Here is a 26844-nt window from a genome sequence, read left to right on the forward strand (position 1 = left end):
GTTCATTATTCGAACATTTTAACAAAGTTCATCATTCGAACATTTTAACAAAGTTCATCATTCGAACATTTTAACAAAGTTCATCATTCGAACATTTTAACAAAGTTCATCATTCGAACATTTTAACAAAGTTCATTATTCGAACATTTTAACAAAGTTCATCATTCGATCATTTTAAAAAAGTTCATTATTCAATCATTTTAACAAAGTTCATTATTCGGACATTCGAATAATCAGTGTTTCTTCCAGACCGGTTTTTTTTGGGGGCACTGCCTCCCGGAGCTCTGAGAGTGCCTCCCTGGAGGAGACCAAAGGATTTAGGATTTAGATTTCTGGGCTTTCGGCATCTTATGGCCATTTACCCCGTCACGTTTGAGGAATGACGTCCCTCGGCGAGCACACCATCCGGAGAAAGGGAAGGAAGAAAGGATTGGGGAAGGAAGCGGTTTGGGACCTCTAAGTTAGGTTCCACCCCGGCATTTGCCTGGTGTGAATGAGGAAAACCCAGGAGAACCTCATTCAAGGTGGCTGGCCTGAAAAAGCTGTTACACTTTCTCGACCGAGTGACCCCACCGGGAATCGAACCCGGGATGGAGGAGACCAAAATAATACATCATTAATACAAAATAAATAGAATAGTACCAGCAGTGCCCCCCCCCCCCGGAATACTAAGTGTGCCTCCCCGGAACATTGTTTCAGAAAGAAACACTGCGAACAATCCAACAAAGTTCACTATTTGAACAAAGTCCGTTATTCGAACATTTGAATAAAATTCGTTATTCGAATATTGAAAACGAGTATTTGAATAACAGAAGCAAAGTTATTCAAATAATTTTAACCGCACTAATTTATAATAATTTTACTGTAGATGAACTTCGGGATCAAACACAGCACTATTCGTAGGAATGTTTATATGTCATACTCCTACTGAAATTATATATAACACAACATTAGTTGGGGGCCGCGGTGGCTCAGTGGTAGAGCGTTCGCCTCTCGTGCTTGGGATCCCAGGTTCGAACCCAGCCCCCACCAAGTGAACTTTGTGGTTTACAAACAATGTGTGCGTGAGTTTCCTCGGGGTTCTCCCGTTTCCTCCCACTTTCTTCATTCCACCATTTCATTCATTACTCATCATCACCGTCTCCTTTAGCCTTCACCGGCATAAGCGTGGGACGTAAAACTCAAATATTTCATTTCATTTCATTTTCAACACAACACTAATAGCCATCCTAGCAAAGAGTTGAATACTATTTTCTTCATTCAGAAATTTTTAATTGCAGCTTTGGAAAATTCAAGAATGCCAATAAAACTCCAACTGATCTCCAATAAAACTCCAATAAAACGGGCAGTTGAAGTTTTATTAGCAATCAGTAATTTTATTTATTTATTTGTTTTCATAATAGAGTAAATGTTCGAACTTTCTTGTCAGATATCTAGTTTTTGCTTTTTTTTTTTTTTTTTTTTGCCTCAAGGATTGTATTAATTAAACTATTTTGATCTCTCTCGTGGGCATTGCTACGTAGATAGCGTACATGCCTTTGGCTTGCTGAACACGCGTTCGAAATCTGGCAGTTCATGTGGTTCTGATCCCACATTAAACTGTAGGTCCACGTCTAATATAATCTCGCTGCTGAACGAGGCGCTAACTCAAATCCATAACCAACTAAAATATTTTTTTTATGATTAGCCAATCAGACGGTAAGAACTTAACTAAAAATTTGTATTGATTTTGAAGGTAATCAATTAAATTCTTAGTCTGTGATATTTTGTTTCGTTTTTATCCAGTAAGCAATCTGTTACATCACGATCATCGTCCTTAAAAAAATCTAAAGGCTTTAATTACTAACAGATGGCAGCAGGTGTTCCCGATCTTTCCTTTGTACGAGGGTAATCTACAAAGTAAAATAGCTTTCTTTTAGACATACAAAAAAAAGTTTATTTTCAATAATGTGGACATCATTTTAAAGTTTGTATATTTATCTATTTTCGTACATAATCACCATTTCTACCGATGCGTTGTTGAGGGCGCTGTGACAGTTTATGTATGCTTATGTTATACCAGCTCATCGCAATATCTTTTGAGGAACCATTGAACCCTATCGCTTGGGCGAAGATAAATGTCGGCACTCACGTGATTGTTTGGTCTCAAGTGTGAAGTGGAACGCTTAGGTTTCCCTCATCCGTGACAGTCAACTCCAAAAAGTTGTCCTTTTCGTCGACATAGGGCGAATTTCTCTTCGCCCCTGAGTTTCTGTACGACCAGCTGAAAACTCCGTACAACCACTTACAGACGTTTCTGATATTACATGCACGATTTGCAACACACATTCGTTTCAATTGATTTCACGTCTTTTGCGTTTAGAAACCAAATTATTGCACAAATTTTGCTCTTGGCGGTAACAGCAAGCTGGGGGCTGCATTACAAACGGCTGCCAAGTTGACTGACCAGTGTGACCACTCAGCAATATATATATATATATATATATATATATATATATATATATATATATATATATATATATATATATATATATATATTGACCTATGCAGAAAAAAGTACTAGATCTGGGGAAAAAGTACTAAAATTTTATCTGCTCCTGTTTCACCCAATTTATGACATTTTACGATATTAATATTTTATAGGAAGGTTTCCGGCAGCTCCCCCTTCCCTGTGGGTGGGGGAGTGACCCCCCATAGCTTTAATTTTTTACAGTTAAAATTCGGTACAAACCGTGCAAACCACTTTCAGCCTCCCAACTTTGACTTTACAGCCCCAAATCAAAAATCTTGGCGGAATCCCTGCTTACATGTCGTATTAGAACTCACTGTAAAACCACTGAATTAACACAAGTATGACAAATATAGAGGATATCGGGAGAAAACAAATATAAAATGAATTTATTGAGAAAATTGAGTTTCAATTTCCTAATAGCCTACTGTTTAAGTCAATAACCAAATATGTAATATTGCTTACTGTGATCATTTATTAGTTGGAGGAGGCGACCGGGCGGCATCTATGTCCCTCTTCCGCGCTTGGAAATACCACTGTCGAAAAAATGAAACAAGCAGAAAAAAGTTACCAACAAACAGTGAACTTTTCGTACATTGCCAAATTTTCGTGAAATTACTTTTTCTCTTCCAAATGTATTCATGAGAAAAGAAGAGGAAAAGAAAAGTACTAGATTTGTTGGTGAACGCACTAGAACACTAAAAGGTGCTAAATCAAAGGTGCTAAATCTAGTATGAAAGTACTAGCGCTGGTCACACTGAGACTGACCGTCTCAACCAAGGATGTTATAAAATAGAGGATCTGTCCATACAACAAAATCGTGAAGCCATACGTCACAACTTCGCCACACCTACTCTGCCCACTCCGCGCCACTAAGATCGCAATGTTTCGAACCAACAATCATGGCTGAAACGAGAAGGCAATCAGACGTGCCGGCTCAGGCGATGCTCGGTTGTTTTTTGGTTTCATTGAGTTCATATGTTGAAGATGCGTATGGGCAGATCCTTTATTTTATAACAACCTTGGTGTCAACAAGGTGCACATAGACTTGTTTGAGAATAGTGAAAACGAGCACATTGTTGCTAACTGCTGCACGAACAGTTTCCTCGCGTCTCCAGCGCTTTGTAGACTTTACTCCTTGGGTTATCTTTTATTTTGTACTTTGCGACATCATCACAATAATTGAATAAGCGAAAGAGGAGAAGAGGTATTCGAAAATTTGTCCCAAAACAAATTTGAATCCATAATTAAGGATTAATCCTTGCACTTTTTGATTATTTTGTTGTATTCATTGAACAGAAAAATTAGTTGTAATATTCAGAAATATTCTCAAAATAATGAAAGTTTGTCAATCAAATATGCGGTAAAAAATATCACATCCTTACTTATTCAAATCAATGAAAATTAACTTAGACTGGTCCAATTCGTTTCGAATGAACTGGCAGAGGCAATGTAACGTGACTTTTCATTTGTTCTCTCTTCTCCTCACTGTGTTTCGATATTTACATAATTTCATTAAAATGCCTTCTCGTTATTTGCTGGAGTTAAATTACACCAATGCACGAACCAGATAATTTATATTCATAAAAACAACGGGAAATATAGGGTAGGTCGGGTAACCTGTTGCGATAGATACGGCCAATGGTGTCATTCAAATAACCTAACAACCGGTTCTATGGGTTGTATCAATGTATATAGAATATTACGAATTATATTGGGTTAGGTTAGTATATTGAGTTGAGTGACTATTAATATTATTACAATATGATGATTTTTATCATATATATATATATATATATATATATATATATATATATATATATATATATATATATATATATATATGGTATGGTATTTTATTTTTCGGTAACTAGTGGAAAGAAATTTGGTGTGCATGTAGACCATAATCTAAGGAATAAATCTCACTATAATTGAAGCAGGTAATGGAAAAAAGAACTTCAAACAAACTTCGTTTTGAGAAAAATAAGAAAAAATATTGCAGATTTGAAACTATAAAATCAAGATGAATCAATTTTTTTTCGTGTAGATAAAAATAACATTAATCGAATGCTATATAGGAAAACGATTTTTATTCTAATTTACATGGTTATAAAAAATGGTTTCTGCTGTGGATCGAACCCTTCTTGCATGTAAATTATAGACAAAGTCTTGTATGCATGTAATTTTATTTAGTTACTTATTTGTTGCTTTTTTTTAAACACAAAACTGTGTTAAAACGTTGTTTGCCAGGTTCCAGACGTTTCCGGTCTGCCAACCGAATGGGGTGACATCAATGGCTATTGTCATTAACATATAAAACAAATATAATTCTCCATGCAGAAAGGACTTCAGTCACTGACTCAACTTCATGCTGCCTAGAATAATCGAGGTTGACATCTGTTTATAAAATATTAAACCAATGAAACTGAAGCTCTCTATGTGTAGAAACATAGATTTACCCAATAGGAACCAAAAGTTCAATGTTAACTCAATTTCGCCATTTTGGTGTTGAAGCCCTTTTTTCATGAACTAATTCAATTGGTTTCCTCCGGCTGATCAAGCGACAGGCTCGCCCCCAACAGAGGCTATTTTCCGCAGGTTTGAACGCCGGGTGCTCTTGACTTCGGTTCACTCGTCCTATTATTTATTATTATTATTATTATTATTATTATTATTATTATTATTATTATTATTATTATTATTATTATTATTATTATTATTATTATTATACCAAAATACACAAACATCACCTCACCCCCCAATTTCATATCGATGTGCGTTACCGCAAAGTATAAAACTTGGGTTTCTGACGAAAATAAACACAAGTTTTACAGAAACGAACTGTACTTGCACAGCTATAGAATTCGATTTCCATTGATGATAATGCAAAGTTCACAATTGCAGCATGTCTTCATTGTCTTTTCGAAAACTGGAAAGGAGAAATAAATAGTATCATAGATACTTACAAATAGTCTTATTATTATTATTATTACTTTTTTTTCGTAATGACTGGAGTCAGAGGTGGAGAACTGTATTTTTCTTTAATTATCTGATTTCCAAAATGCAATTCCTTCCTGCTTCATATTTCATAAATTAGCATGAATATTAAAATTATGAAGTATCGTAACTGCTAATTGTATTCCTAAAGATTTTTTTTATGTATTCAAAAAAATATCTTTTACAGGGAAGGCAACGATCCCGAAGATTATGGCCGAATTAGCTACAAGAAGCTGCTGCAAGAAGTCTGTAAATTTTCCAATGTACTCAAGTCGAAAGGCGTACAAAAGGGTGATCGAGTCGCCATCTATATGCCAATGATACTGGAAATAGTGATAGCTATGCTATCATGCGCTCGGATTGGTGCTGTACATTCTGTTGTGGTAAGTAAAAACTTCTGATACGATCTCCAGTATGACTATAAATTCTGAAACGAGTTCGTGTTTACTCTATGTCAGTTGGATAGCATCACATGTAGATACAGTAGGGATGGTCAAAACTTATTTTATAAAAACCGGAAACCGATTTCTAGAAAAAACCCGAAAGCTTACATTTCGATTTTCCACCTAATACAGTTTCAGCCGGTTTCTGATACAAGTAGAAAATCAATCCGCATCATGTCCCTGAGAGGATAACTGCTGTAACGGTTGGTTTGGATTCTAGCGTGTTGCAAAGAATTGAGAGAATCATGGTGACTCATTTAAGAAGATGTGTTGAGAATAGTAGTAGACATGTGCTAAACGATAATAAAGATTATATCAAATTGGTTTCAGAATTTGTAGCTACCGTGTATTTCTAATTGACTAATCTAAAAAAGTTTAAAAAAAGTGTATTCGTATTTCCACTGTCAAATTTGTGAAAGATCCATATTGAAATACTTTACCACTTGAGCAAGGAAGTCCCAACACCAAATGAATGGAAAAAAATTCCGTCTTACAACCAACGAAGGTCTATGGTCAACCAGAAGAGATCGTATCTGTGACTGAATGATGAGCAGTCGTAATAGCCCATTACTTCTGCCATTCTAGTCAGGTCTGTCGCTTCTTAGCTTCAGAGTATTAAAGCATTTCAAAAATAAATTTGAACAAATTTACAGGAAGAGGTGATGCCAGGTCGCTTCTTAGTTTCAAAGTATTAAAGCATTTCAAAAATTTGAGCAAATTCATAGGAAAAGATGATGCCAAACACTATCACTTCAAGCAAATTAGGTCCTAGCTTCTTTCCAAAAGTTGCCGTAGTTCAAGCATTGCTAATTTTAGTAATTATAGTTTTCGTTTTTTCTACTTTTTTAGTTCGGAGGATTTTCCGCCGACTCACTGGCAGAGCGGATATTGGATTCTCAAAGCAAAGTTCTGATAACTGCAGACGGTGTTTGGAGAGGACAAAAACTGCTCTTATTAAAGGAAGTATGTGACGCTGGTAAGTTCTTTATATGTATATCTAAAGAAAAAACATATCTTAAAAAGATTATGCTAAGTTTCATTTACGAAATTATACTCCGAAAGGAAAAAGGAGAAATTACGATTTTTCACTCTTGTTTCTTTATGAACTTCCGGACGTACAATGCACGAAATTTAGTATATGGGAGCATTTTGATACACAGAGTGGAAAGTCATTCACTCGAATGAGTTCAATATGACGCATGCAGAGGATGGAAAGGTCGCAAAATACTGACTGAGCAGTGCTAATATATGGATGTATTAGATAGTCTTCCATAATTTACTGAAAACTTCTCTCAAAATTGCTTATTTACACTGAAGTTATTGGTAAAGAACAAGTGAAAGGATGTGTGGACTTTTGCTAATGACTGTACTCTAAAAATTAAATACAGTAGGCAGTCTTTAATGCAGCACTTACAGGATCACGGCCTTGCCGGACTGTCAAACGTCAATATATTTTAACGGGGATTTCAAAGATAAATCCTATAGATAAAAACACAAACAATTACAACATGTGTTTTTAAGTGTTTACTCGTATTCTAAAGCTGTGGAGACGATACAAATGTCATCTGTACAAAATACTTGATCATTTATCACATCACAAATTGTAGAACAAGCAATATTGAAATCACACATTATGAAGTTTCTGTTTTCGCCCTTTTACAGACTATTGATATTATTTCTATTGTTGCTGTATAGTGAGAGTCACATGCTTACGCTTATTAGTGTTATTACCACTTGAAAAATGTTCTTGAGTACAGCATGAGTTCATTACAGTACTCTGTATGTGCACAGTTGTAATATTGTGCAAACGTAATATTTAACTCACTACAAAAAAGGAAGCACTGTACTGAAATGAAAACTTAGTTACAATAAGCACAGATGGAATAAAAAATACGGGCAACACAGTGATACGACCTAACAGTCAAGGTTAACAAATGCCCGATTCCACTGAAATAAACGCAAGCAGTTCGATCGTTAGCGGATTGCATGTATGCCAAGCCATAGAATGCCAAATTAAAGAGCACCTACTGTAGTTAGGAGACCCACTTTCATAGTAAGTGCTGTATACACAATTCTTCCCACCTCCCTTAAGAATAATATTCCGGAATTTCTGACAGCAATTTTCATCAGAACAGAATTCTATCACCATTTCGTAGAGAATTTGCGGTGAAAACTTCTAGATATTTATTTTTTCTTGTATCGGTATACAAGATTACCAAACTATAATGGATTTCTGGATTTCTATTAAGTGTTCTGAACTATATATTATACTGGGATCAAAATTAGAAACAATTGACAGTTCAAAAGTCGCATGGAAATTTGTGTTGAGAAGAGAAGAGCTACATCGCGGGATTATTAAGGTCACCGAGAAGGGAACCAATCATAAACGTCATGGTAGTAGTTACAAGTGCAGAGTTTCTGTAGAAAGGGACATCATTATAATGTTGTCGCCTTATAACACGTGTTCAAAAGTGTTCGTTAACCGAAGTAGACGACTACCCCTAGCGGACGCCTCAGCGGAATACCTATGGCGTGGCAACAGAGCAACCTGTGTTCCTCCAAATGTTAAGTTAGTTTCTTATTTTGATCCGAGTATAGTGGCTTATTACTCATTTTTCCACTTATGGAAACAGTCCTGAATTTTTCCTCCTAAAGAGTTCTAAGTTACTTTCTTTCATTATTCTCAGTAACAAAGGTATAAAATAACCCTGTCCTTATAGCGCAGGTTTCAATTCTGGTAACAGTTGAAATTCAAGAGGAGCTAAGTCGGGTGAATAAGTACGATAGTCTAATTCACTACTATAATTTTTAGTTAAATTTGTTCCCCCAATAAGTGCATTATTGCGGTATATCACTGATCTTTATTCAAAATTTACAATCAATTTTTTCTTTATTTTGCAATAGCTAACCAAGAAATAAATTTAAACGTTTATGCACACATGGTTCAAGCACAATTGTCCACGTGATTCTTACGAAGTCAGCACACGAACGACACAATGTGGCAGTTTCAGGAATTAAATTACCTTGTGCGTGTTAACATACTATAAAGGGAAGTTATTTCCTTTTCTTTTCTTTCCTTTCGGCCTCCTTGGGCGCCGTCTTCACAGTCTTCGAACGTTTAGTTCCTGGAGCCTTCTCCCTATTTTAGTAAAAACTTTGGGGTATGTAATAGTTCATTATGGTTCCTTTTCCAATATTGCAGGTGGAATCACTGAGAATACATATGTGTTGTAGTACCGCCATTGTAACTGCTCTACAGGGTGGTCCGGAAGTGGGCGTACCCCCCCTTTAGTTTCAACAGTATAATGTTAGTTACGATAGAATGCCTGTACACAGACTGTACCTTGAAGTCTTAAGAGTCATAAACACCGGTATGATCACCATCCATATCGTAACACAGCTGAATTCTGCGCTAAGTTTTCGCATATGTTTTGCGGAGATACTCCGGAATCACGAGGGTGAAGGCGTGTTCCGCAGCTGTTCGTAATTCCTGCGTTCTGTCATATCGAATGTTTCTTACTTGTTGCTTTATGAAACCCTTGAGAGCATTGTCTGGTGTCGTCAGATCGGGACTTCCTGGAGGCCAGGCAAAGGAAGCTGGTGAAGATGAACAACCTCTTCCAATCCAGCGACCAGGAAACGTCTGATTCAGGTAATTGCGCATCAGAAAACAAATGAACATGGATAGCAATGTTTCCAGACAATGCCAAGCAATGTTACTAAACAAATGTGGGTAAAACCTAAAACTGTCAGAAAACACCAATTAGGGGTACCCACTGCCGGACCACCCTGTATAAGTGTTAGAAAAATGTATAAGACTGAGTATACAAAATAAATATTGTGTTAGCTAGTGGTAATATCTCAAATGGTGTACTAAGATTTTTTGGGGGGAAATAAAATCCAAATATAGTTTTTACACATTGTTGAATTTTTTTGCAATTCTTACAAAATTATTAGTAAGCTACTGAATCTAGTGTTATTAACTTTATTCTGCAAATTCTTAAAATTTAATTCTTTTGTCATTGTAGCTAATTAATACTTTGTTTTCGATCTACTTATTATTTTTTCTTTGTCTTTTAGCATTGGAAAAGTGCAGTAAACACGGACATGAAGTCAGTGCATGCATTGTTGTTAGACATTTACCGCGGTTGTATTCATCCATGTGCAGAAATGGTGAAGATGAAATTGAAAAATCACCGGAAAAGAAGAAAGCATTTGATAATAAGGTAAGGCTTATTTGTAAAGTTACTGAGTAGAAAATAAATAAATAAATAAATAAAATTAGGTTATGACGTAACAAAATTGAAGGAGGAAAATTTTAAGAGATTTCGTTAAATATTTCATCAGATAGGGAAGGTAAGAAGTAGAACTAAATATTAAAGGTCGATTAATATTTCCTTAATATTAATAAGAGAATATTAAGGAAATTAAAGATAAGTAGCTACGAAGCATTCAGCTGGCTGCCATGTTGTATTCAACTGGTCATTTCAACTGACTTGTCTCTACATTAGTTTTTCTTCATATTTCTTCCCTTCGTATCTGATGAAGTATAGAGTGAAAGTACTTATAATTTACCTTCTTCGTTACATCAATTTTCTAATAAGCCTGTCTTTCATGCCCGCATCGTGTCCCCTTTTCTTTCAATTGTTACATATGTCTATCAACAGGGCGCATATTCCTGGAGTGCTGATCAAGTATCCCCAAAAATTTTGTGGGGTGCTAAAGAGAAAAAAAAGAAGAAGAAAAAAGGAAAACTCAAATCGAAATTCTTAATTATATTAGAACCAGATATTTTCATAGAGCGGGAAGGGGGATTATAAAGTTTGGGTGTACTTTACCAGGAATGAAAACACTTAAAATTCCTGAAGTATGGCGCTGAGGATTTTTTTGAGTGACAAATTGAACGAGCGTTTCTCCATGTGCTATTTTCAGCTAAAATTTTTCATACTTCTTATATCACAATTGACGATCAGAATAGCGTGAAGAAAACTAGGCTGGAACTTAAAACTCGGAAATCTACCTGGTTATGCCGCCATGTTCTCATTCAAGAATATAAATTTTCCACTGGAGGGTGGGAAGAAAAAGGAATACAAATACGAAAACCTCTATTTTCATATATAAAAAAAAAAAAAAAAAAAAACTGCATTTGGGGTTGGATTTTCAAATTTACCGTGGTAGGTTTATAGACCCCCGGTAAACCTGAATGTATTCCATAGCCCAAGATCGTACGATTGTGAGAGCACCCCCCACTGATTTTCAAAACCCAACGCCCTTGCGTATAAATTCTTTTTCTTTTACCTTTTGTAGTCTTTTCAGCCAGATCATTCCGTGAGTTTTGTCTTCCTTCAAGGAACTTGCTCCACTTGCAGCCTGTCAAAACATTATTACGTAACTCTAGACGCCAGTATGTCGCCGTTTCATACTCATCTGTTACTATTACTTTCTTTAATATTTCGTTTATTTCTACTTTTTTTCCTCTTCCTCGTCGAATGAAGTGTTAGCAAAGGTGCTGAAAATATAGTGTTTCTTTATTTGTGTATTAAAACTAATTTCTGGTGTGTTTGTCTGGTATTGTAAAAGGGATAGGTAGAGCTAGGTTGACTAAATCAGACTCCGGAATCGAGTTGATTTGAGTTGATTTTAAGTTTAACGACCCGTTCAGCATCGAGGCTGTATGAGACGTGGACCTACTGATTAACGTGGAATCCGAACCACTTGAGCTCCCGCCGGGAATCGAACCCGGATTTCCCGCGCCAGAGGCACGTACGCTAACCGCTTAGCCACGAAGGGACTCCCACTACCGGTTTATTATAAAAATCCTCTAGTATAAGAACAGTATTTGCAGAAATACTAGAATGCAACTTTCTCTAATGCGAGGTAGAAAAAAAGGTAGCCCAAGACCATGCAGCCTTGAGGCAGGATCTCTACAGAGCTCCAGGCAAGCTAGGTAGAGTGGTGTAGGAATTCCCAATACTCCGAAACAAGCAGTGAGGAGGTTAACAGTTACAGAGCCTCGAAGCAGGCTAAGCAACTGAGGTTGGGATCTTAATACAGCTCCGAGCAAGCTAAGCCAAGTGGAACGGAAGCCAAGAGTCCCACAGCAGACTAGATTCTATGAGGTTGGGTTAATCCTAGAGCTCCACGCAAGCTACAGGAGGGAGACCAATCGCAGACTCGTGACTGTCCGTTGAATTGCAGACTGGTGACAGGCACGGTGGCGGTGCTGCTCGCATGTTGTCATGTGACTAGATGGCGCTGGTGGTCCGTTGTCTGCTTCTTGTAGTAATCCAACGTGAGGTATAGTACTCCATCGTAAATACATGTGGTTGATATTTACAAACAGAAGAACATGTGATTGTTTATAAACACAAGCACGTGGTACGTTACAATATACATGAAAGTACGATATATGAAAATATCTGGGTAAATATAAGTAATTTTCAATTTTTTTGTTATAAGAGAAATTGTAAATAATACTTTACATTCAAAACAATAAATTTAAGCATCTTAATGAACAGACTTGAAAATAGTTTGGAAGAATATATTCGTATCATCCTACTTAAATAAATGTCTTACATGTACAAATTACCAGATATATTGCAAATAGTTATTTCAAGGCGTATGGTGTGTTCTGCTTCATTTTAACTTATTAATATTTGATTGCTTTTAAAATCAGGTTTCATGGAACGAAGATAGAGATTTTTGGTGGCATGACGAAATGGATGACGTGTCGCCATATTGCGAACCTACATGGATGGATGCTGAGGATCCTCTTTTTCTGCTGTACACAAGGTACAGACACACACACTTTTTTTGAAATTGATTTTAACGGTTTTATTATTCTTGTGATGTTGAGTTACATAGTCGAAATAATTTAACTGGTTTAGAAGACAAAGAGAATAAAGTAATATGTTGATTAAATATTGATTAACTCTACAAAGGTCTGATAAAAAAAAAGTCACTCTTGTTGCCTAATAGATCGATGTTCATAAAATGGAATTTTTGTACTATATTTTGTTGTAACTTCTGACTTGCTTTCCTACTTGCTCAGGTAAGTGACATTTCTTTCTTGTAGAAAGCAGTTCTACATTAATTTTCCAAAATTAAATGACCAGAGATAAATTGGAATAGATATACTCAATATTCACAACTGTAGTCCATAAAATCTCACATAACACAGTTACTTCTTCGTAAAAAGATATAAATCATGAACATGTTATTGTATAATGTTTACCTTTTGTATCAATTCAGACAGACTTAAACAGAAAATGAATGAAAAAATAAAAATAAACGTGTGTTCTCTACTTGTACAGTGGATCAACAGGGAAACCAAAGGGCGTTCTTCATACAACCGCTGGTTATCTGATATATGCAGCAACGACCTTCAAATATGTATTTGACTATCATTCCGGAGATATATATTGGTGTACAGCTGATATTGGTTGGATTACCGGTCATACTTACGTTTGTTATGGACCTCTTGCTAATGGAGCAACATCTGTAATGGTAAATATAGTATTACTGTATATGTAACATATATTTATTTATTTATTTATAATAGTCCTCTACAGAGTCAAACTCCATTTACAGAGGAACATATGCATACACACATAATTACACATGAAATACATATATATCTATATACTCTATAGATACTCTATAGATCTATTTTACATATATATATATATATATATGTAAAATTTGTTAATGTTTAGACAATATTCCTAAAACTTTCTTGTGCTGGCAAGTTTTGGCTCTTCCCTCGAGGCTTGTTCACAAAGGAAAAATACGGCTAAATGAAATAAAACCATCAAGGAAACATAAATAGTGGAGTTACCGGGAAGATCAATGAACATACACGTTGTCGGTTGCTGTTTGCCGCACGTCAAGTAGTAACTACGTGTAACGAGCAGCACATTTGTCCACTTGACATATAACAAGCAATACTTTTGACTACTTCACGTGTTACAAGCAGCACTTTTGACCACTTGACGTGTAACAAGCAGCACTTTCGACCACTTGACGTGTAACCAATAGCACTTTCGACCACTTGACGATGTGTAGCAAGCAACACTTTTAACTACTTGACGAGTAACAAGCAGCAATTGACAAAGAGTTTTTTTTTTTCTGCTTTTCCCCAGTGGGTTCATTCCTTTATATTTCCTGGAGGGTTTTTTTTTTTCTTTTAATTCTATCCTTATTGTTCATGAACAAGGCTTCAAGGGAACAACCGAAAGCTTATAACTGTACGGAGTTTTTCAGGAGTCAGAACTTAAAGTGAGATGGTTGCTAATGTTAAATTTAGAAAAATAACAATTTTCTGTTAAGTCTTTTCGTTGATTTTTTTTTTCACGTTTGTCAAAATGCCACAAAAATAGGATATATTTAAAAATGTTTAAATGTAACCGTTTAGTGCTATAACCGGTTTCAACCCCAGGCAATAAGTTTTTTTCTTTTTTTCTTTCTCCTAATCTTCAAAGAAGAAAAAACATGTAAACATTTATTAAAATCGGATAAATTTTAGGAAAGTTATCTTGATGGAACACAATGTTGATTGGTATAAGCGTGCTTCAATTAATGATTGGGAGATCTTGTAAAATAATAATTCAATAATAAATATGTGTATAGTGTAAAATAAATCGTATATAATTATTTATAGAAATGCGTGATACAAAAACTAAAAGTTCTGTCACCATTTTAAACACCCATCTCGCACACAATTTGTGATAATCCAGCTTATCAGTCGGTGTTATTTCTGCAAGTTGAAGAAAAATATTGATTGTTTGATTGAGTAGGGGGGAGTAATGGGGACGTCAGCAACGAGGCTATATGTCCCCGTCACGATTGAAGAAAAGTATACCAAGCTTCATGAAAATCGAGTGAATTTTACGAGAGTTCTTGTAAAACAGACGGACACACATACAAATGCCGATCGAGTCGAATGGTAGAAGCTTTGGTATGCTTGCTTCAGTTATTTTTATTGTATATAAAATTGAAAAGATTTTATCGGTATTATAGGTAAAGCTGCTTCAAAGTTTAAAAATAGTACACAAAGATTTTCATATTTTGTTTTAAGACTTATTTCGTCAGAATTCTTAATGAGGTTTCTGGGTAAACAATTAATGCAAAGAAAACTATATTTACATTGTAAATTGATAGATTTTTTTTTTTTTTTTTTGTTTGTAATTAACTATTTGCAGTTCAAAATTTTATTTCACTAAAATTGATGAAATATTGGTAACGGGAAGAAGACGTCGAAATGCCAAACATAATTCTAAAATAATGGAAAATGTAAAGTTCTCAGTTACGTTTGTGTTTTTATTCAGATACCGTGCAGGTCATTTTATTTATTATTATTATTATTATTATTATTATTATTATTATTATTATACTTAAGACCACTTTATAAAATGTGATGCAGAATTTTTTTGTTCACCTACGTATGTTTAGCACTATAATTACATATTTTATTGTAAATAACAAGTCTTATCTACTTGTCAATCAGAGGTGATTGCTAAATGCTCGTAAACTGGAATATACCCTTAAATATATGCAAGGACTAAAAGAAATTTGACGTAGAAGAAACAGAAAAAATATTCTGTTAATTTCTCATTATATTCATTACCTTTAAATGTCGCTTAAGACATGCCTTTATTTCCAAATTTAAGGGGAAACCATCAACTTGGTACACCTTACCATAAGTTTTGTCTAACAAATAAAATTTAACTGGATTAATTGTTCTTTTCAGTAGCAAATATTTGGAATCAGTTTTTAATCTATATATTTTATTATTTCCAGTTTGAAGGTGTACCATTTCATCCGCACAATGGAAGATATTGGGAAGTGATCGACAAGTACAAAGTAACACAGTTCTACACAGCACCTACAGCAATTAGAGCTCTTATGAAATTTGGAGATGAACCTGTGAAAAAGTAAGAGAACACAACCTTAATGTTATCTTCTTTAAGTAATATGAAACTTCTCTCTTTCGTAGAGAGAACAACTATTTGTGTACCATAAATGAGATACATAGGCATTAGTTCAGGATTTCGAGAAATAAACAGAAGTGTAAAAATACAGGCTAAAATACGCGAGAAATTGAAAATACGTTATTTTATAAGCAGGAGATATTAATTTGCGTTATTAACACAAGTATTTTAATTATCTGATATATAAAAACAAATTTGTATGTTCGCCTGGTATGCAAATCCAGACAATTGGCTAGGCATACTTTTAAGCAGCTGTGACGAAGAGACTGAAGTCTCAAAGGGATCGTAGGTTATTTATATATATATATATATTTATATAGTTATCTTAAAGGAAAGAAGTGGTTTAAAATTTATACCAAAAGTAGAGCGTCCCATGCACTCCTCATGTTAGAAAGATGAAACTCTGCAGGGAAACTAAGTTTTAAAAACAAGTTGATATGTACACTCATGTCCAAAATGATTGTCGCATATCTATAACAATCTTCTTGCAAGAATATAATTTGATAACGATTTTGCAGGGTACTTTTAATATTGATACTATATGTATAATCGGGAAATGTATATTCGTGGTAAATTTCATAGCAAAAGAATCATAAATACGAAAATTAGAATGAGTAAAACAAAATGTTGCTGAATGGACACGAAAGTTGTATTTTCGTTTGTTCTTATTTACTGCTCTTTTGACATGAAATTTGCCACATACAAGTCTTCGCCGATTATACACATACTAAGATTATAAGAAATACCGGGCGAATTTGTTATCAAATTATATTCCTACATCATCATCTTTATAAACATGCGACAATAATTTTGGACATGATTATACATATGATTTACAATCTGGTAATAATAATAATAATAATTAAAAAAAACTATGGGTGTAAGACACTCCTAGGCGGAGTGGGAAGGGGCTGATATTGACATGTACATTTAATCAAAAACTACCTATATTACCTAAGTAGTTTTGAATTAATTGTTTTGTTGGGGTCACTGAGATGAATAGTGATGCTCCAGATGCCAAATCCAAGTTCAGTCTCCCAGCAACATAGGGGTAAAAAGGGGTGAAAAATAAAATGTCTAAAATGACAGAGATTTACTGTAGAATTCAGTTTTCGGGGTCACAAAGCTGATTTGGTACTGATGACATTTAAAACCCAAATTTAGCCAAGGACGTGTATATTTTTAAATATTGTACATAAATACTATTTTCCGGTGCAAAGCCGTGTCAGCTAGTATAACTATGAAGTACATTTCCTGTATTTACGACAAAGATACCAAAAATATGCTAAAAATGAAAATGTAAGAAACAGAAAATTGACTTTAAAAAAACAAACAAAAACTATCTACCCTCATCCTTTACCCGAAAAAATTAAAGTGAACCCCAAATTATGTATAAAGACTCCTTTTTAGTAAGATATACGCAAATAAAATATATGTATTCACTGTTTGTAATTGTCTTCAAAAATTATTATATTACTTGTTCTGAATTCGTTTAATATGTCTGTTTTCTTTCTTTTTAGGCACCAGTTGAACACTTTACAAGTTCTTGGATCAGTAGGAGAGCCTATCAACCCGGAAGCCTGGTTATGGTATTACAACATGATTGGACAAGAAAAGTGTTCTATTGTTGATACCTTTTGGCAGACTGAAACAGGTGGTCATGTTCTGACGCCCCTTCCTGGTTGCACACCCATGAAGCCTGGATCAGCGGTAACTGCCTTACTTTTATTAACACAATAACTTAATTGAGATCCAAATAATACTAATACTACTACTATTATTATTATTATTAGAGACAGGATGTTTAGGCACTAAAAACCTGTAAAATAGGCAGGCAAATAAGCACTAAAAATTTTAAAAATAGGCAGTAAAATAGGCACTAAAATTTTTAAAAATAGGCAGTAAAATAGGCACTAAAATGTAACTCGAAATAATGAAGAGAAATACTCAATACCATTAAAAAATAGGTTCAGGTCATAGATAATGTTCAAAGAATATAGAAACATACCTGTTTATTAATATCTTCTTTTATTACATATAAAAACGAAGCTTGTTATGCATTCATACATACTGGGTGAACCTAAAAGATCTGCACATACTTCGGGAGGTGATTCGTGATATCAAAAGAAGACCTGTTGCAGGATGCATATCAAAAGAAAGCAAAAAGTCCTTTTGCATGTTTGGAATTCCGCGTCGTGTACGAGTGACAGGGGTGCCATCTTAAAATTGAAAATCGAATCCTGACAATTGGAACGAGACATAAAAGTGTGCACATACTTCGGGAGGTGTTTCCTGACATTCAAGAGGACTTTTTGTCTTCTTTACATGTCACGAATTATCTGTCGAAGTATGTGTACGATTTTCGATTCCAAGTTGGCACCTCTGTCGCTCGTACACGACGCGGAATTCCAAACATGCAAAAGGACTTTTTGCTTTCTTTTGATATGCGAGGAATTCGACAACATGCAACAGGACTTTCTATCTTCTTTTCATGTCACGAATCACCTCCCAACGTATGTGCACACCTATCTGTTCCGTTCCAATTGTCAAGATTTGATTTTCGATTCCAAGTTGGCACCACTGTGACTCGTACACGACACAGAATTCGACAAAATACAGCAGGACTTTTTGTCTTCTTTTGATGTAATTTATCACCTCCCAAACTATATGCACATCTTTGAAGTTCACCCTGTATGTACATTGTAACGTAGCACGTACTTGTATTTACAAACACTTATTATACGTATATATGCGTCTTTGTTTATGTTGTATAAATTATATACTGTATTTTCCCAATGAATGCTTATTTTAAAGAAAATGCATAAAATAGGCAACATTAGGCACTAAAGCAATTATTTAGGCAGTAAAGGTCGAAATAGGCAAAATAGGCAAAATAAAATTGGCTTAAATCGAAACTATAACCCCCCACATAAACTTTGAAGCGTTATTTTTGATCATATCTTTAATATTAAAGAATAGGCATTTTGCCTAACATCCGGTCTCTAATTATTATTATTATTATTATTATTATTATTATTATTATTATTATTATTATTATTATTATTATTATTATTATTATTATTATTATTATTATTATTATTATTAACAACAACAACTACTACTACTACTACCACCAACAACAACTACTACTTTGGTATATTCTATCACTTAACTATCTTTGTTTTAAAATTGTGGAACTATTTTACAGTTCCAAACTATGCAAATTCAGTATTGAAACAAGATCTATAACTTCCAACTATAAGAGAGAGATGGCGAAAGGTGAATCTTGTTAAATAGTAAATTTCTGCTACTTCTGGTCTTAGTAGAGATACAGAAGATGATCTTTTGTTATGACGCTGAATCGATTGTAAAATAATAGTTTATCTCTATCTTTTGCCGTTTCTGGTCTATGGCGATAAAGGTTAAAACAGGAAGTGGATGATTTCTTTCACTTCCGGTTTGAATAGAAGATTAATGCAGGAGATCGAATCTATTCTTGGGACTCTGAATCAATTCCAAGAAAACACTTTTCGATATTTCTGACAGTTTTTACTTAATGTAAATCAATATTGAAAAAGGAAACAATAGTAAATTTTAACAATTTCTGGTTTCAGTAGTGATACGAGTGGAAATGGACGCTGAATCAATTTTAAAAACAGTTTTATAGCTATCTATTAGTTTTTGTTCTATGGATTTCAACTTTGAAACCGGAACTAATTGATTTCTACTGGAAGTTATTTTTCGATGTTTGTGAACTGTAGCGTCCTTCGCATGCAACACTGAATAAGAAGTGTGGTACTGTAAGTTTTATTCCCCTTTAAATATGCGTTCTTTTCTCAGACCACATGGTTGTGCTTCGACAATTCAGTGTTCACATTCAGAACACTTCTAACGGTTGTGTTCGCACCTATAGAGGAGTTAGTGTTTTAGAAATCGATTATTTACTCTATTCATTAATATCCCCTTGTTGATACTGTACTTACATAGTACGAAATTACAGTTTTTGTATGTATTAATACAAACCGAGATAAATATACCAAGATAAATGTATAAATGTAAATGTATGTCCACCCTGTATAAGTTGAATTATTTTAAGTTTCCCGTATCTTCATAGTTTATTTCTGAAGAGTCTCACCTTCTTAGAATTCATAAATAGTAACAACTAGATTGCCGAAAATTTGCTATTGAATACAAGATAATTGATAAAAAAAGTGTCCGATTTTGATAATGCATTCTTTCTGCTATTCTACTAATTATTTGGTCTGATGTTGACACTTTTTTTTTTTTTATAAAAAATTGCCTGTTGTTATTCTTTTACTAATATTGAAATACAGAATGTAGGATTATAGAACTTAAAACAAAACACAACAACAGATATACCTAACAATAATGTTTAGTAATTAACATTTTCATGGGTCATTACAATTCAAATTTCCTGCGTTCATTCATAAGTAATCGTAATTTGCGTTAGAAGTGTTAAGTTCTGAATGAGTCCTCGCTTTATTTGATAGTGAATGTAGACTGAACATAAGAAGCCAGGAGGGCAGGGTAAAGCTAGATTTCCCCCGCCCCCTTAGTTTTTTTTTTTTTTTTTTTTTTTCAAATATTACATGCACACATTTATCCAGAGCATGAGTGGTTTAACTCAATACTGATCACGAACAGCTGAATGGTATTCACCAGGTTATGGCGTATGCTGATGATGTAAATTTAACAGGGAGTGATAGAAGAACAATAGAAAGAAATACAAAGGTCTTATTAAACACTTGCATGGACTTGGGTTTAGAAGTAAATGCAGAGAAAACTAAATATATGGGAATTCATCGAGATTGTAACACTGCAAATTATGGGTGCGTTAAGGTATCAAATGATACTTTCAATAAAGCGGATACTTTCAAATATCTAGGACAGACCAAAACCATGTTCACGAAAAAATTAAATGTCGACTAAAAGCAGGGACTTTGTGTTATTATTCCGTTCAAAATCTTTTGTCGTCGCGAATTCTGTCGAGAAATTTGAAGCTTAAAAATATATAAAACGATATTCGCTTACACTGAGGGAAGAACGGAGACTGAAAGTGTTTGAGAACAAGACGAATATTCGGACCCAAGAGAATCGGGAATACTGAAACTGCATAATTTATATCGTTTACCAAACATTGTTAGAGTCATCAAATCTAGGAAGCTAAGGTGGGCAGGTAATGTAGCCAGAATGGAAGAAAGTAGGGACACTTTCAAAGTTCTAACTGGAAATCCAATCGGAAAATGACCATTAGGAAGACCTAGGCGCAAATGGGAGGACAATATTAAGATGGATCTTGCAGAAATAAGTATACAAAGTAGAAACTGGATCCAGTTGGCTAAGGATAGAAGTCAGTGGAGAGCTTTTGTGGACGCGGCATTGAACCTCCGGGGTCCATAAGCCATAGAGTTAGTTAGATCATGAAGCAACTTGATCCGGAAAAATTAAATGAAACCGAATTATTATATGAAAGAATTGGTGAAATGTGTATGAAAGATACAAATAAATTCGTGGAATAAGAATATGGGAAGAAATGAAAGATCCTTGGAAAAACTCACGTACACAATATTTTCTACCATAAACTCGTGTAATCTGGTATCGGACCAGGGAGCCCTCGTATCAGAGGTGAGCGCTCTACCACTGAGCCACCGTATTCTCTTCCCCACCCTTATCCCTATGAAAAAGATTGAGACAAATTAACGCAAGATTGCATTCTTCTTACTATATTTAAGTATCTTAATGTCAATCTTTATTATGAAACTAGTTCTCTCTTAAATAAGATTTAATTTTTTTTTCTTTTATTTTCAGACGTTTCCATTCTTTGGAGTGGTTCCAGCCTTGTTGAAGGAAAATGGTGAGGAGATCAAAGGCGAAGGAGAGGGTTATCTTGTATTCAAAAGGCCGTGGCCAGGCATTATGAGGACAGTATATGGGAACCATGAAAGATTTGAGACCACATACTTTAAGAAATTTCCAGGATATTATTGCACAGGAGATGGTACGTTGGTGTTCAATACTTAAAATTTTATATAGATCAGTTGAGATTTTATTTATATGTTAAAATTAGTTTTTTTTAAAAAAAAAACAAAAAAAAACGGAGAAGTCCTGTATTTTTGGTGGAGACACGTTATCTTGGTGTTGGTCCTGATGAAATGAGTGAATATTTTAGCATGTATTTAACAATCACCAGATACAGCTCAGAGGCCATTTTATACTGGATATCTAACAACAACAATGGAAAGGTTTTGGGAAGATATTGGCCAGGACCAGTTTAAGTAGGTACCATCCAGGCATTTGCCAGGTAGAACTGAGGAAAACCCTGGAAAACCTCAGTCAGGATGGTCGGCAGCAGGAATAGAACCCACGACCTCCCGAATGCGAAGCCATCGCTCTACCATTTGAGCTCTCATATAACCTCGCTGCTAAAAGGGGCGCTAAATACAAATCAAACCAAAAGAATATAACAGAACCACATCGCGAATCGAAAGAAATGGTTTCTGTATCGCATTATACCAGAACCAAACATCCAAAGTTAAACTTGAATAATGGCGACCTTCACCTAAGATGGGGTGTCGTTATTTATTTCAACATAACAGGCATGATGCTCAATTAGTGTTGCACATAATTAAGATTATTATATAATAGTCCAACACAAAGAAAATTTTAGATACACTTACTTTTACATACATTAATTAGTTCATTTACTGGTCTCTATTCATCACTTTGCACACTGTTCTTTGTAAAAACATCTTCACTCATTCCAAATATGTCAATATCTTGTGCTACTGATTCTATATTATTGTAGGAAGCACTCATTCGTCTTTTAAGGGATTTATGTAGATGTCAGTACGTGCTTTCACGCAGTAAAATATATCGCTATTGTTATTTCTGTTTTGGATGATGGAACATGCACTGCTATATTGTTCACGATTTTATGAAGAAGTACTGTCCTGGAGACTTCTTCTTTGTTTCAGTGTTAAAATATTGTATTTGCTTATAACTTCAGTACATGATATACAGGGTGTTTCAAAACAACACCGGCAACGTTTGGGAGGTGACTCCTGACACCAAGATAAGGCAAAAACTATAGACCTGGGTGCACAAATGCTTCTTTTCGGAGTTTTAGCCTGTCGAAAACATGTAAAATTGAACTTGAAACTTTCATAGCTCCAAAACTATGGGACGTACCGTAGTCGGGTCAGGACTTTACCTAGGAACTAATATGTGCGCTATCCAAAAATCCATGTTTTAGAATCCTAAGGTACTCTCCGCAACAAGTTTCATAGAGGGAGGTTTGCTACGGGCATATACTCTGAAGTACTCACCAACTATCACTATAAAACTTGTTGCGGAAGTACCACAGGATTCTGAAACTTGGATATTTGGTAGGGCACATACTAGTTCTTAAGTGAAGTCTTGACCCGACTACGTCCCATAGGTTGGAGCTATGGAACTTTAAAGCTCATTTTATCATGTTTTTGGCAACCTATAACTCCAAAAGGAAGTATTTGTGCAACCATGTTGGTGTATACTTTTTGTCTTATCTTCGTGTCAGGAATCGCCTTTCAAACGTTGTCGGTGTTGTTTTGAAACAACCTGTATATATGCAGATATTAATGTACAGGAAAGTAACTCTATAATTTCAGAAACTTATGCTGAGCACTTTCTATCACTTTTACAATATTTTTCGATATTCGTGTTCCAAATAACACAAGCACACTCTAATTGAGGTCTAACCAGGGGCGGATCCAGAGGGGGGCGATCGGGGCAATCGCCCCCCCCAGAAGTGGAAATTTTCTAGTTTTATATATATAAATAAAATCCATCCCAGAGTTTGGAGCCCTTAAAAGTAGCATTATGACAACCCACCGCCCCCCCCCCAGAAGTCGGTCCTGGATCCGCCCCTGGGTCTAACATACGACTAAAATAATTTAAAAGCTGTCGATTGATTATACCTAAAACTGTTTACTAAAACGACATATGAAGCCAAGATTTTTGTACGCTGATTTAATAGTGTTTTCAATGTGATGAGTGAATGATAGCTTTGAGTCGAATAACACACTTAAATTTTTAATCGTTTCAGGTGATGAAGGTGTATTCTAACAATAGAATAATCGTAACTTACATAGTTTTTTTTTTCTAGTAAACGAAAGAGTTTTACATTTGAGTGAATTTCACTCAAATTGATTGATATCACACTATATCTTTACACTTTGTAAATCCACTTGTACTTTTATGTAGTCATCAGTGAACTAGCTTATAATTTTAGATCATCTGCAAATAACATCGTACGAGAATTTTCAGTATATTAAGTTATACCATTAATCGTTAAAAGGAATACCTAATGTCCAAGGTTTGAGCCTTGTGGAACGCCTGATGTTTTAATAATTTTTTTTAGAGACAAAGCCTTTAAACTAGATATTGTTTACGATTATGTGAGTGGGAAGCTCAAAATGTTAGCGATTTTTTTTTTTTTTTTTAGAAAAATTCAAAATTTGCTAGTTTCTTTAATAAAATATCCTGGTCAGCTAAGTCAAAGGTGAGACTTAATGCGTGATATTCTGAAATTTAAAGCTTTTTGGAAAAGTCATTGCCAGCATTAGCTCAAGTTGCATGGTCATCATCATGTAAGTTAAATTGATCAACATATCTTAAAATTATTGACATAATAGCATATGGGAATGGGTATATTCTTTTGTTGGTTACTGTACAATTTTCTTATCGTAATATTAAAAGAATATTTGAATTAAACTCTTATTTATTTTTTTAATCTTGCAGGCGCAAGACGAGATAAAGATGGCTACTTATGGATCACAGGAAGAATGGATGATATGTTGAATGTATCAGGCCATTTGCTGAGTACAGCGGAAGTTGAGTCAGCCATTGTAGAGCATCCATCAATAGCCGAAGCAGCAGTTGTGGCCACACCACATCCGGTCAAAGGCGAATGCCTTTATTGTTTTGTCACTCCGAACGATCGAGTGGAGTTCACAAAGAAGCTCGAGGATGAGATCAAGCGTAAAGGTAAACCAATTAATTACAATTACATTTATTGAAATGAAAATAATTGAGTTCCGTGTTTTTTTGAATGATGTGATGATTCGTTACTGTAGTTATTTACTATATAGAGAGTTTTGAAGTTATTTACTATTGTGGTTATTTTTAAGTTCTACACTTGAAATCTTAATTGGGCTGCACTGTGAGAGGTTTTCGTGACTTAAACATAACTGTCTCTTTTATACTCCAGATAGAAGAGTTTAATGACATTGATTTAAGTTGATAAGTCTAGGCATGAATAAAAAGATACAAGCCTCAATGTGTGATTGATTTAATGTTTCTAATTAGATGTAACGTAGTGTTTGTGAATTGTTTGTGTTGAGACATGCTTGGTAGTTGGAGCTCCTTCGTTGCTAAGCGGTTAGCGTACGCGGCTTTCGCGTGGGAGATCCGGGTTCGATTCCCGGCAGGAGCTTGTGTGGTTCGGATTCCACGTTAATCAGTAGGTCCCATCTCATATAGCCCCGCTGCTGAAAGGGACGTTAAACTCAAAATCATCTCAACTCAATTTGGTAGTTGATAGATTTCTCTTAACCACATTCCTTCGTTTCTTATTGGAGTTATGGTTCCAGAACGCAGACATTTGGAGCGCAATCGTAGCACAAGTGCTTAATATCGTAGCACAAGTGCTTAATATCGTAGCACAAGTGCTTAATATCGTAGCACAAGTGCTTAATATCGTAGCTCAAGTGCTTAATATCGTAGCTCAAGTGCTTAATATCGTAGCACAAGTGCTTAATATCGTAGCACAAGTGCTTAATATCGTAGCACAAGTGCTTAATATCGTAGCACAAGTGCTTAATATCGTAGCACAAGTACTTAATATCGTGGAAATCCACAGAGACGTCTTGTTGTTTGATGAAACTGTCACTTTTCCGAACAGATACTGACTTTGATGTTCGAAATTCGAAGACAAGATGTAATTCTAGTTTCAAAGCTACGGCGAGACAGCTAACGACATAATATCTGGTAACACACTACGTTATCTCGGAAGTATCTTGAGGTTTTATACTATTACTTTTGCTGAGATTGTTACCCAAAGTGCTCGTAGTTATGACGTAGAAACACGTCATCAAAAGAGTGACGCAGAAAATCGGGTTCATGTACAAAATGGAATTTGATTCATACGATAAAATATGTCAACGAAAGATTTACATAATAAGAAAATTCGTTATGCAAGTCAAACTGTCTTCAGCACATAAAACGAATTCGCAGACAAAATTACATAATAATTCTTAACATTTTGTAATAGATTTTCTGACCTGAAAGTATGGAAGGAATCTTTTCTTTGTTTTGTTCATCTTCTTTGATAATTAATATTAAATTTGAAGTCAAAGTATAATAGAAATAAAAAGTTTATAAGTGGCCGGGTTATTAAGTACTTTTATTATTTTTATCGGAAAGAGTATTATAACATTTTTGTTCCAATTATTGGAAACTTATGCCGCAAATTAGAATTTAATGACTTTAAATACCGACATAATGAATCTACAGTTATTTTTTGTACTTAAAAATTAACTGGCTACTACAAACAAATAACTTGAAAGACTAAGTGTGAGAAAATGAGGAATTAATTTAATATGCTTGAGCTGCGACCATCGTTTGAACTTTCGAATCTGCGAACAAGTCTCATGACCTGTTTGACTTTCAACTGTGTAATATAATTTATTGGAGTGTTAAACATAACACACATTTAACATTGTATCAAGATTAGTCTATTTGTGATGATTCTTATGTGAATTCCACGCAAGTTATATTTTAAAGCCTGTGACAGTACTTCTTTTAACCCTTAACGGTTCACTATCTTTTCTGTCTGTTACCGGCACTG

At 34.8% G+C, this 26844-nt stretch overlaps 1 protein-coding gene across 1 annotated transcript in view; it reads left to right on the forward strand.

The window, feature by feature from the left end:
- AcCoAS (acetyl coenzyme A synthase) overlaps positions 1-26844 on the forward strand; it is a 44191-nt gene that overhangs the window by 14192 nt on the left and 3155 nt on the right. Inside the window, exons 2-10 of the mRNA XM_081764486.1 lie at positions 5694-5889; positions 6799-6925; positions 10030-10175; positions 12626-12741; positions 13263-13455; positions 15748-15881; positions 17459-17648; positions 21768-21957; positions 24738-24983. Of these exons, the coding sequence (XP_081620612.1) occupies positions 5694-5889; positions 6799-6925; positions 10030-10175; positions 12626-12741; positions 13263-13455; positions 15748-15881; positions 17459-17648; positions 21768-21957; positions 24738-24983 (1538 nt within the window). The remainder of the gene's footprint in view (positions 1-5693; positions 5890-6798; positions 6926-10029; positions 10176-12625; positions 12742-13262; positions 13456-15747; positions 15882-17458; positions 17649-21767; positions 21958-24737; positions 24984-26844) is intronic.

Source organism: Thermobia domestica, chromosome 7 (assembly GCF_964235325.1).
Source record: "Thermobia domestica chromosome 7, izTheDome1.hap1.1, whole genome shotgun sequence".
Lineage (NCBI taxonomy): Eukaryota > Metazoa > Arthropoda > Insecta > Zygentoma > Lepismatidae > Thermobia > Thermobia domestica.